This window comes from Cnephaeus nilssonii (assembly GCF_951640355.1).
Source record: "Cnephaeus nilssonii genome assembly, chromosome: 10".
Classification (NCBI taxonomy): Eukaryota; Metazoa; Chordata; class Mammalia; order Chiroptera; family Vespertilionidae; genus Cnephaeus; species Cnephaeus nilssonii.
The window spans coordinates 19,725,153-19,738,088 of NC_137081.1; the positions used below are offsets into that span (position 1 = coordinate 19,725,153).

General features: G+C 39.3%; 1 protein-coding gene across 1 annotated transcript in view; it reads right to left on the bottom strand.

Moving 5' to 3' along the window:
• Window positions 1-12,380, bottom strand: part of PECR (peroxisomal trans-2-enoyl-CoA reductase) — a 28,535-nt gene extending 16,155 nt beyond the window's left edge. The window contains exons 1-5 of the mRNA XM_079782600.1: window positions 12,192-12,380; window positions 5,058-5,191; window positions 4,570-4,735; window positions 1,705-1,786; window positions 1,144-1,240 (exon numbers count right to left, since the gene is read on the bottom strand). Of these exons, the coding sequence (XP_079638726.1) occupies window positions 1,144-1,240; window positions 1,705-1,786; window positions 4,570-4,735; window positions 5,058-5,191; window positions 12,192-12,315 (603 nt within the window). The 5' untranslated portion in view covers window positions 12,316-12,380. The remainder of the gene's footprint in view (window positions 1-1,143; window positions 1,241-1,704; window positions 1,787-4,569; window positions 4,736-5,057; window positions 5,192-12,191) is intronic.
• Window positions 12,381-12,936: the final 556 nt, after the last annotated feature.

A 12,936-nucleotide genomic window follows, 5' to 3' on the forward strand; every position in this document is an offset into this window, starting at 1 on the left:
ATACTGGTTTCCCATTAAACAATTTACAACCTTTTGTTTAAAGAGGATGACATCTTCTAGAAGTATTAAGTTTTACACCTTAAACCTAAAAATATTTCAGGAGGAAAAACATGACTTCAATAAGGTGCTTATTACACTAACAACCCACTAAAGGTTTTCAAGAAATGTACTTGTAGAGGCCAGTAATGCAAGGTAGCTGAATTAAGAATGGAACTAATATTTAATTCATTTTGTAAATATTTGCATGTAATTTGAGTAAGGTAAGTTCAGCTATGAAGGACTAAAGGGAAATGAAGTTTCTGGCTAGGAGCCTGCAATTTGTTAAATAGATTTTCTACTAATGTCAACAAGTCAGTTCATGCTTAGTTCGCGCTGAGTAGCTTGGACAACAATATCTATATGTAGGATAAAGATAGACTTAAAGATAATATCCACAGATATTACAGAGTTTCATATTGAGGAACGATTCCTATATTTTAGCAATGACCAGGAAACATCACAGAGAAGTGCATTTGAGCCGACTTTTACAGGATGAGTGAAATGTTTCATTTAATGTCTCAGTACGTGTAATACTTAAGGAAGTTTAAGCTATATCTTACTTCATATAAAAATGATAGTTTTTGAAGTGGAACATATTGTAATTTCCCCCCCATCACTTACATTAGGTTTCAGAGAAATTTTCTCTTTACTTCTAGTTGCTCTTTAACTGGGAGTTTCTTTTTAAAACTTTGACTTTAAGTTTCTCTCTCTCTTAATAAAAGATTAATAATAAACCAAGAAATAACAAAACAATCCAGAAAAATCATTCTTTAAAGTAGCGATTTTTCAACCTTCACAGTGTATTTGAGTTTCTTGGGAGGTTTTTAAAAATACTGATGCTTGGATTCCACAGTTTGGAGCCAAGCTTATTTATCACTATTTTTTAAACATTTCACAGATAATTCTAATATACAGACAGGATTGAGAATCATTGGCTTAATTTAACCTTAACAATCTAATCAAAGAATACTGGTAAATCAAAGAATATACACATCCATTTTCAAAAGCCAATCTTTCCTAGTATACAGACAGGGACAATACCTCTATCAACAACATAAATGGAATCAGAAGAGCACAACTTGTTCATATAGAACATTTACCTACAGGGGCAACACAGTTGATCCTTACTCCACTGCTGGCCCATTCCAAAGCCAAGGTTTTGGAGAGGTTGTAAACACCTTCTCTGGCAGCTGCACTATGGCTTTAAAAGACAAAAATATAAACACTATAATTAGCTATTTTTGAATATTTATCTTATTAACTAAACCAACTGGTGTGTCAATGGCCTGTCAGAATCCCACAAAAACATTCTTGTCATGAAACTGTGTGTTTGAGTCTGTCTATAAAATGGGAAAGAATTGGGTCCTCCCATATTAGAGCCAAACCACAGTTGTCTGATTGTCAAATCTCACTGTGTAGGCCCACATAAGATTCCCCCACTTCACAGGGACTTAAGAGGAACATTGAAAACTTTTTTATTATGAAGAAATACAAATTGGTAATTTGAGGGTTCCAAGTGTGGTTGTTACAAGTCTTTTTGGTGTGTGCACAGTAAATTTTTTACTTATTACGATTTCAGTGATTTTTGTTTGTTTGTTTGTTTGTTTTACTTTGGCTATTTCTGAACCTTTGACACATAGGAGAAAAATATATATAAATGCTTACGCAAATCCCGGAAATCCATTTTTAGTAAGCATAGTGATATTGACAATGGATCCTCCATGCTCTCTCATCCAAGAGCTGTAAACTGAAGGAAGCAGACAGATGACAGTCATATTAAACAGTGTGCTAACCCTTCTCTGATCCCCTGTTACAGCATGCTACTTTTATGGTATGTTTTAAATTCATATTTATATTTATTTTATTTTTTAAGCCTGGCTGAGGTATAATTTACACATCATAAAAGCCATCTACTTCATCAGTACAATTTAATAATTTTTAAAAAAACATACAGAGTTGCCCTGGCCAGTGTGGCTCAGTTTGTTGGAGTGTCGTCCTGTGCACCAAAAGGTTGCTGGTTCCATAGTGGTCAGGGCATATGCCCGGGTTGCGGGCTCAATCCTGGTAGGGAGTGTGCAGGAGGCAGTCCATCGATGTTCCACTCTTACATTGATGTTCCTTTTTCTCTCTCCCTCTCCCTTCCTCTCTCTCTAAAAATCAATAAAATCCTTTAAAAATGTATGCAGAGTTGTGCAACTATCAACACAATACAGTTTTAGAACATTTCCATCACCCCAAAAGGTTCCTCTGTGACCATTTGCAGCCAAATCCATCCCTGGGCAAATATTCATTTTCTGTTTCTGTAGATTTGACTCTTCTAAATATTTCACATCAATGGAATCACACAATATGTGGACTTTTATGTCTGGCCTCTTAGAATGTTTGTGAGGTTCATCCACCTTGTAACACATATTAATAGCTCGTTTTGTTACTGAATAATACTCTATTGTATGGATACGCCAAATTTTACTTATCTATTCACTAGTTGATGAACATTTGGATTATTTCCACTTTGGGGTGATTATGAATGTGTCTTTATGTAGACACATGCTTTTGTGTCTCTCAGGTTAAGGGTAAAATCGCATTCATATGGTAACTCTATGTTTAGTTTTTCAGGGAACTGCCAAACTTTTTCAGTGTCTCCACTATGTTATATTCCTACCACAAATGCATGAGGACGCCAGTTCCTCCACATTATTATTGTCTGACTTGCTGATTACAGCCATTCTAGTGAAAATGAGGTGGTACCTCAATGAGGTTTTGATTTCCATGTCCTTAGTGACCCATGGTGCTGATCATCTTCTAATGCACTTATTAGCTTTTCATATATCTTTTTTTGGTGAAATATCTACTCCAATCTTTTCTTTCACTTTTTAATTGGGGTGCTTTCTTATTATCGAATTATAAAAGTTCTTCATATATTCTGGATACAAGTTCTTTATTAGATATGTGATTTGGAAAATTTTCTCCCAGTCGGTGGCTTATCTTTTCACATTCTTAACGGTGTCTTTTGAAGCATAAACATGTTTAATTTCAAGTCTAGTTTATCAATTTTATATTTTATGGATATATGGGTATTTTTGGTGGTGATTCCTAGGATTTTTTGCCTAATCTAAGATCAGAAAGATTTTCTGCTTTGTTTAATTCTAAAAGTTTCATAATTTTACTTTTTTCATGATCCATTTTGGACTCTTAGTTAACTTTTATTTATAGTGTGAGGTAAGGGTCTTTTTGTATGTGGAGATCCAACTGTCCCAGTACCATTTGTTGAAAAGACTATCATTTCCCCATAGAATTGTTGGCACCTTTGACGAAAGTCAATTGACCACAAATATAGTTTTATTTTTGGACTCTCAATATTTTTCCACTTATCTATACATCTATCCTTATGGCAATACCACGGTGTTTTGAAATCAAGAAATATAAGCCCTCCAAAATCCTCCTTTCGTAAAATTGTTTGGCTATTCTGCTTCCTTTGCATTTCCATATATACTTTGTTTATTTTTTCTTTGTTTCCCTTACCCAAGAAGATATATCACAAAAAAATATGGCTAAGAGGCATGCCAGAGATTTCACTGCCTATGTTTAATTCTAGGAGTTTTATGGTTTTGAGCCATACATACAAGTCTTTAATCCACTTAAGAGTTTATTCTTGTATATGGTGTAAAAAGGTAATCTGGTTTCATGTTTTTGCTTTTAGCTGTCCAATTTTCCCAACATACTTTATTGTATAGACTATCTTTACCCCTTGTATGTCCTGCCTCCTTTGTCATATACTAACTGTCCATATAGGTATGAGTTTATTTCTGGGCTCTCTATTCTGTTCCATTGATCTATGTGTCCCTTTTTATACTAGTACCATGCTGTTTTGATTATTATAGACTTGTAGTATAGTTTGATATCAGGTAGTGTAAAACCTCCAACTTTGTTTTCTTTTTCTCAAGGTCACTGTATCTATTAGAGATCTTTTGTGGGTCCACATAAATTTTAGATTATATTTCTGTGAAATATGCCATTGATATTTTGATAGAAATTACATTAAATCTATGGATTGTTTTGGGTAGTATGGACATTTTAATGATTGAAACATATCCTGTAATCCAACGACAATGCCATACTAATTAGTTGTTAGTCTAAAGGATGTGGACTCTGTCTTGTATTCTCCCCAAGGAACTTACTGACTTAGCAGGTCTTTATAACAGATTTATTTCTTAAAAACAAAGTAAATGTGAGAGTTTTCTTTAATTTTATAAACAACTCTGTAGTTATCTCTTTGAACAGATCCTTAATAATTTTCTCATGGTAAATTCCTAAAAATAAAATTATAAGATCAAAAGATATCCATATTTTATAAATACTGCCAAATTACTAGCCAGAAATGTAGCAATTTACAATCCTGTGTGTGAGTAAATCAGGGCAGTGAATGTTGACAACTGGAGCTTTCTGAGCCCCTAACAGTTTCTCTTTCAGGATTCTCTATGATCTTTAAACAAAGACACCTTGAATTTTGGGGTTAGTGATCACACTTGCCTGCTTTGCACATATAGAAGGTGCCTGTCAGGTTGGTTTCAATCACAGCATGCCACCCCTTTGCACTGATGTGGTCAGCGGGAGCCGTGAACTGGCCTCCTCCATTGTTTACCAAGAAATCAATCTTACCATAAGTATCTAAGGTGGATTTGACCAAATTATTTACCTGAAGAAAAACATTAAAAGTAAACTGGTTAATGACCTAATTTACTACTCGGATGGATGGTTTGCTCCAGGAGAGCTTACAATCTCTCACCACAATGTCCACACATCATAAAGTTACATGTATAATTTTGCTTCCCTTCCTCTCTCCTTCTCCTGAGGCAACTTACTCAATAGATCATTAGCGAAGAACCTCCTTCACAGGCTCTGCTTCTCCTGAACCTCATCTGAGGCAAGTAACATGAGAAAACCTGAAGCACACTCAAGTTTAGGAACCACTGCTATAGATGAAAAATGAATAAAAGACATGGGCATAGTTGTAGTACCTCCTCTTCCTTACGGATGTTGCATTTTATGGGAGTGACTTGAGACTGGTGGGTGAGAGGCAGGGTGGTCTTCAGTTCGTCTGCAGTAGATTTTAATATATCAAACTTACGGGACGAAATAACCACATTACAACCTGAGGAATGAAACAGCCAAAGGACAAGTAAATATGCTTCCATTGGTTGGCAAAATTTCACAAATAATAATGTTTACCAAATATTTCATGTGTTCCCATAAAAACAATGAATTGGGACTTCCGCTTCTGGTCAAGATGGAGTAACAGGAACTGGATTACTATCAAATCAATGAACATATCCTTAGGTGAGGATGAAAAAACAAATAAGCATCTGTAACTCTTCCTAAATCCATATTAAGAAATTGAGCATCTTTAAAAGAAACAAACAAACAACAAAAACACAGCAACAACAAAACAATAATAACTCAGGGTACTAAAGTGATTAATGCCTGACTTTCTCCAAGGCCTCAAAAAAGACATACAGTGAGCACTAGCTGGTTTTGCCCAATGGATAGAGCATCGGCCTGCATACCAAAGGGTCCTGGGTTCGATTCTGTTCAAGGGCACCTACCTGGGTTGCAGGCTCCCATCTGGCCCGGGCCCTGGTAGGGGCCTTGTGCAGGAGGCAACCAATCAATGTGTTTCTCTCACATTGATATTTCTGTCTCTCCCTCTTTCTTCCACTCACCCTAAAAATCAATGGAAAAATATCCTCAGGTGAGGATTAACAAAAAACAAACAAATAAACAAAAAAAGACATACAGTGAAAATATAAGTAGGATTTTTCACATGAATTATCAAATCAAACAATTTCTAAATTAACACTATTATCTGAGCCCTGAATGCTTCAATAAAATTATGCAATATAAGCACAGCTGTACTGAAACACAACTTTAAAAGGCTATTTACTTTAACTGATAGAGCTTGTCACTACAAACAAACCCTACCATTCTTTTAACATTGTTTCTGTAAATTATGACATAAATTCACAGGTAGCTGCTGATAAACTGCCAGTTTGCTTAAAGGATTCTAGGTGCTAACCTCAAAGGAAGCTAAGTCCAGGCTTTAGGCATTTGGCTCCAGATTTGCTTACCTTCCAGATCATCACTTGACTGGCTCCAAGATCATTATTGGAGCAGACTGTGCCAACTGGCACACAGCACCTTCAAAAAGACCCACAAACCCTCTAGTCACCTTTATTCTGCCTTCCCCTTCTCTACCCATAAAAACCTCTGCCTACACTGAAATGCTAAGATTGTCTTTGTGATGAGAGTCCCCCATCTTCTCAAGGTGCTGGCTCTTGAATAAACCTGCTTTCCTTCCATCAGCACCTGTCTCTAGAGTATTGGCTTTCAAGCAGCAGGCAGCCAAACCTGGATTCAGGATCAAAACTTGAACTAGTGATCAAAGGTATTACAAGAAAAAAAAAAAGCCTGCAGTGCAGGGCAAAACACTAGAAATCCAAATTTCCATTAAAGGAATGGTTAAATAAATTATTGAACACTCATTCTATGGAATATGACATAACTTTGAAAAGATTGAGATATTACCATATGTACTAGCCTGGAATGAAAAAAGTTACAGAGCAGTAAAAATACTGTAGTCCCGGTTTTGAAAGTAACATAATATACAGGTGTGTGTGTATGTGGGCATTTGGGTGGACTCATAGAAAATCTCCAAGAAGGAGATTTAGAATAAGAGCAAAATGGGGAAACGAGTTTTCTTCTTTTATATACTGCAATACTACTTGAATTTATTACAGTGTACTTATATTACCTTATAATAAACTAGCAATGTATTAAATATAATTCTTCTCCAAATCCTAAACTAAATAATTTGAATAAACATTTTTTTTTGTTTATAAAGGGTAGCTAGAGAAATCCAGAAAGCTTGATAAACTTGTTTAGATATAAGATAGAGAACTAACTTGCAGACAAGGAGTTATTTCTACATCAGGTATTTGCTTTCCTGCTTGGGCTGACACAGAGTCCTTTCAATCTTCAAATCAAAGTATGACATTTATTAAGTACTTTCTAGGTCCCTGGTGTTAGTAATAGCCTTGGTGTAAACCCCACAGGCTTTTGTTTGTTTCTTGTTTTGTAATGTAAATGCATAATTTAAGCTTTGATTGTCAAGGCATCCAATTCAAAGGAGACTATCTCAAATAAATACAGTGCCAGCCACAGGATTAGATAAAGAGCCAGGTCACCTCCCCTCACTCAGACTCCTCTGTGTTTGAGATCTTGGTTGATTTCAATAACTGACCATTTGAGCCACTTTTTATTTTCATCTCCTACTTTTTATATTCCAACTCTTATGTGTTTTCTTCAATCCTCACCCGAGGACATCCTTATTGAAGGGAGGAGAGAGAGAGATTAATGTCAGAGAAATATCCATTGGTTGCCTCCCAAACACTCCCTGACTAGGGATCAAAACTGCAACCCGGATATGTGTCCTGACCAGGAATTAAACCCACAATCTTTCAGTGTACAAAAGGGCACTGCAACCAACTGAACCATACTGGCCAGGGGCCAGCTCTTAGGTTTTAAATTCATCAATGAAGAGTGAGCCAATGAACCTAGGTCCCCACTCTTGACCCCAATTAAAGCAGAACCCCAAGCACTTGTGCCCCATCCCCCTCCCTCCAGTGGTGCCCTCACTGTGAGGCCTCAGGTATGCTGTGACATTTCCAGATCCTGGCTCAACCTTGCAGACCGTTTGTGAGTTTTCATATATTTGAACATTTCTTTTTTCAACATTTCCTGATAGTTATTACTAAAGGGTGTCTTGTAATCATAACGAGAACCATAAAGGTGGTCCAACCTCAAAATTGGTTATTGATAGGTTGACCATAACAAGCCTAGTCAGCGGAGCAAGAAAAGGTGCTGTCTTGCCTCTCGATTTCTTATTTCCATTTTACCCACTGTACCTAATGTCTGCTGTGGTTACAGAAAGAGAATGATTAACTCAAGAGCAAAGAGAAGGAACTGACTTGAATTCAACTTAAATGATCTTAGTATTCCTTAATGGAATCAGGATGTCCTGCCTAACAGCATCTGTGAAACAAAGAAGTTCCAGTCCTGTTCATTATATCCTACTCTTGTGAGGTAGTGCTTTTGGCATCCTTTTGGAAAAAGGAACAGTTAAGATCATTTGGATGTATAAGACAACACAGCAATCAGCATTTTTAAAAGCCTGTCTAAAAATTCAACTTGTAATTCACACCAAAATACAGTAGCCTTTTCACTGGAAACAGAATTGGCTAGCATTTATTTGCCCAATTGGGGCTTATAACAATTTTCGGGACATAGCATTATTAATTCCGGCATTACAAAAAATAAAGCTTAGCCCTAACCGGTTTGGCTCAGTCGACAGAGTGTCGGCCAGCGGACTAAAGGGTCCCAGGTTCGATTCCGGTCAAGAGCATGTACCTTGGTTGCAGACACATCCCCAGTACAGGGTGTGCAGAAGGTAGCTGATCAATGTTTCTCTCTCATCAATGTTTCTAACTCTCTATCCCTCTCCCTTCCTCTCTGTAAAAAATCAATTTAAAAAAAATGTTCACTGTTTCCAATGTTTGGCATTCTGCTCTTGAGAACTTTCCTTTAAAAAAAAAAGCTTAAAAAGTCACAATATAAGTTATTGTATATTATTTCACTGGAGGAAATCCATTTCCAGTACAATACAGCATTATATATACAGGTGTTTTTTTAAGGGTACAAAATACTTTTAGGGAGGCACTCATCTCTTTCACTGGAATTTCAAAAGGATCCATCGGACCTCCAAAAGATTACAAGAGATCATTGTCCTATTATTTCATCCTGCCCTATTAAAAATCAAGCCTGCCAATGCAAATCTAGTGTTTGGCCAATGCAAACTTACCAAGCAGGAGAATTCAAATATATAAAATCGCATAAATGGTCTGCAAGGTTGAGCCAGGATCTGGCAAATCTTTGGTGAAGCCTGCAGGGTATGAGATGTTCACATAAAATGATGACTGATTCTACTTTTCCTGTGAATATTCTTGATAGGATGTAGAGTTTGATATTGTGAGTGGAATAGGCAATAAAGGCAATGATGCTACACCAGGGCCACAAAAGAAATATTAATTTCCATTTTTTTCTCATTAAAGAGATAAATATTTTCATGTTTTTTGAGTTTCATTTTTAGTTTATACTATGTGACAGGCATTAGAAACACAATAGTAAGCAAAGACAGTTTACATGTTAATAAAACATTTTTAAATGAAGACAGTTTGCCCTGGCTGGATTACTCAGTTGGTTGGAGCATCGTCAAGCGCACCAAAAGGTTGTGGGTTCAATTACCAGTCAAGGCACATACATAGGTTACGGTTCTATCCCTGGTTGGGCCGTGTATGGGAGTCAGCTGATTAATGTTTTCCACATCTGTTATTCTCTCTCTCTCTCTCTCTCTCTCTCTTCCCCCTCCTCTCTCTCTAAAAAAATCAATAAGCATATCTTTAGGCGAGGATTAAAAAAAAAGATGACAGTTTAATCCCCCATAATTCAAATTATTTCCAGAAAAAATAGTTGCTGTTAACAATGCTGTAAATTTCCAGTATTTTTTTGGTATATATACTCTATTTTTTTCATTAACAAATTAGAATATTATATTTTGTTTAGAATCCTGCTTTTTTTTTCCAATTAGAAGATATGCATTTCTCCACATAAAGTCTTAAATAGGAAGATGTTTAAATAGCAACATAGTATTTCATTCTTTTTGATTTACCTATTTGTCTTATAATGAATATTTAGGTTACTACAAATGTTTCCCTACTCACCACTACTTCCTTGTACATAAATCTATGCTTGTCTCTGATAATTTTCTTAAGGGAAATCCCTAAGAGAGAAGTTACCAGGTCATACAGCATGAATATTATTAAAGCTTCTGGATTCTTTTTTTCAAATTGCCCTTTAGGAGGCTTCTAATCATTATTGCCAGCCTTTTCACTCCATGATTTTCTTTTCTTCAATGTTTAAAAAATTTGTTAGAAAAACAATGTGATATTATTATTTTGCATTTTATTGCCAATAAAGTTCATTGCTTCCCATGTACTTCTTGCCTATTTAAAGTTCTGCATGGCTGGACTGGGGACCTGGTCCTGAGCGGGTCTGCCCAGGGAGGGCTGGTAGTGTGTGAGTTCTTGACTTCGTGGAGGAAAGATTTCACAGTATGAGTCCAAGTGACTATGAGGGTATGTTTATTAAAGCTGCAAACAGTGAAACAATGAAGGACTTAGGACAGAAGAAGCAGCAGGAGAGCCCACGCTGGGCTGCCCTAGCTCACTGGAAAGTAGGAGAAAAGGGTGCCTTGGAGACAAGTTCAGGGGGTTAGCCTGGGAGGTGTTGCCACTGTCCATTGCCCACCTGGTTGCACGTCTCCTGGGGGAAGAAGAGGAGGAAGGGAATGGCATGGACATGCTCCTCTGAGGGAGAGCTCACCCTGGGTCCTTTGTCTTGAGCCCTTTTTTTTTCTTTTTCTTAATTAATCCGCACCTGAGGATATTTTTCCATTGACTTTTGGAGTGGAAGGGAGGTGAAGAGACAGAGATAGAGAAACATCGATGTGAGAGAGACACCTGGATTGGTTGCCTCTTGCATGCACTCTGACCAAGGCCCACGCTCTATCCACTGAGCCAAACCAGCTAGGGTTATCTTGAGGCTTTTATCTCTCTTTAGATGGGAGTCATAGGAGAGGCCTCAGGGGAGGGTTTCAGCAGAATATTCATCAGTTTTCCAGGTGTGTTCTTTTAGGGTCCTGGTCTCTACTGATTGGTCAGTGCCAGGGCAGGGGGTCCTCAGCCATTGCTCCTGGTCCTGGTAATGCCCACCTGGTTTTGCTGCTTTTCTGGGCCTGGGACTGCAATACAATGGAGGCCGAGATGTTATCTCTAATGAGGTGACTTTCTGTATCTGGCTGTAAATTGCTCAGCCAGTTTTTCAGCCTTCTGTCTCAGTTTCCCCATTCTACTGGCCAGGGATATATCGATTCAGTTCTGAGTTCCTTTTATTCCAGAAAATTCCAGACTCTCTTTCTTCACAAGTAAAACTTGAAGTTCCTTTTAAGGATAATTTTATGAAGATGTAATTTCATGTGGTTTGTGGCTGGGATGCACCAGTGGCTCCATGGAGCTCTGCCTGAGCGGGTCAGTGTGCCCCTGGCTGCACCACAGCCTGGGTGGTGGCTTCGCCCTATCCTGCCTCCATTTGGTTCACCTGCTCCATATCATTAGCCAGTTTTTCTAGCTGTGTGTTCGATCTTTTCCTTATGTATTTGTGAGAGCTCTTTATATCATACATTTGTTGTATATTGTAAGCATTTTTCTTCATATGCCTTTAATATTTCCTTACATTGTTTTTTTTTAATTCAATGACGATTTACATTTTCATGTGGATAGATTTATCAATTTTCTCCTTCATGGTTTCCCTTACTTCCTTGTTCATGTGCTGACAAAGTCCTCCCTGTAGCCCTAGCTTATGTGGCTCGGTGAAGAGAGCTTCCGCTGGTGCACTGACTGGTCCTAGGTTCCATCCCAGTCCAGGGCACCTACCTCTGCTGCAGGCTCCATCCCAGCCCTGGTTGGGGCTCCTGCAGGAGGCAGACACTCCATGTGTCTCTCTCACCTCTATGTTTCTCTGTCTCCCCCCTCCCTTCCACTCTCTCTAACATTTCCAAGGGCCAAAAATTTCCTTGAGTGACGATTAGCAAAAATAAAAACATAATTAAATAAAGTCCTCCCTTCACTCCTTACAGTAAATGTTATGAAAGCTCAGATGATGGGAGCCTCTCAATGTTACAAACTTTTCAAGTTAAATGAAGTCCTCCTGTGTCCTAACCCCTCATGAGGCAGTCTATAGAAAAGGATTCGTTTTCCATGATTAAGTCCATACATGTTTCCCCAGGTCTCCTTATTCCCTACTTGGGACCCAGAGCAGTTTCAATTTCTCCCCCATCTGTACCTCTTTGCTTTGCAACTCCACTTTCGCAACCCGGCCTAGTGCCCCTTGGCTCCCGACCTCAGGGTATGCCAGCCGGCGGCGGCGTCTCCAAGGCCCAGGCCTACGCTACTGGTCCCCGGGTCCCGGTCCTACTCACGCACCCAGCTGCAGGAGCTCGGTCGCGATGGCCTTTCCGATGCCCGTGCCCCCGCCGGTGACGATCGCCACCTGATTCTGCAGCAAGCCGGCCGCCAGGCAGCTCTTGCCCTTAGCCCACACTGCCATGGCTGCAGAGCCTCTGAGTGCTCCCAGGGAGGGCCAATTGGGGTGGATGAGTCCCCTGGTCCTTGGACGTGGGCAGGGCTAAGAGCCCACGTGACTGCCAGGCCCCGCCCGCCGCCGCCGCCGCCGCAGCTGCGGAAAGACCGCTCCCAGGCAGTGGCTTCCAGAACACCCTGTCCTCTGACTGTCTCTGCCCCAGGCAGGTGTAGGTGAGACATCTCGTTTGTGTTCATTTGTTTTTTGTTTTTTATTTCGATGCCATGGGAGGTGTTGGCGCGGGAGGATGGCAGAAGGGAAGCAGACAAAAGGCGGGAGTGTGCTGTATTTTGAAAAATCCAATCCTCAGTGCTATCGCTCCCACGGTTAATTAAAATTAAATCTCCAGGGCATCTGGGCAAAGAGAGGCTGCAGCTTGGCCCCAGATGCTGTGTGCGGCTGGCTGGGAAGAGAAGGGGCTGGCCCCGCTGAGAGGAAGAAATCCGCTTCCAGATCCTTTCATCCTCAGGAAGGGACCCCGGGGAGGGTAGGAGCGGTGCTGGGAGGAGGGCCCCGTGCAGTTATCCGCGGACGCAAGAAAATGATTTTAAAAATTAACTCGAGCCCATCTCCACCTCATCTCCCCCT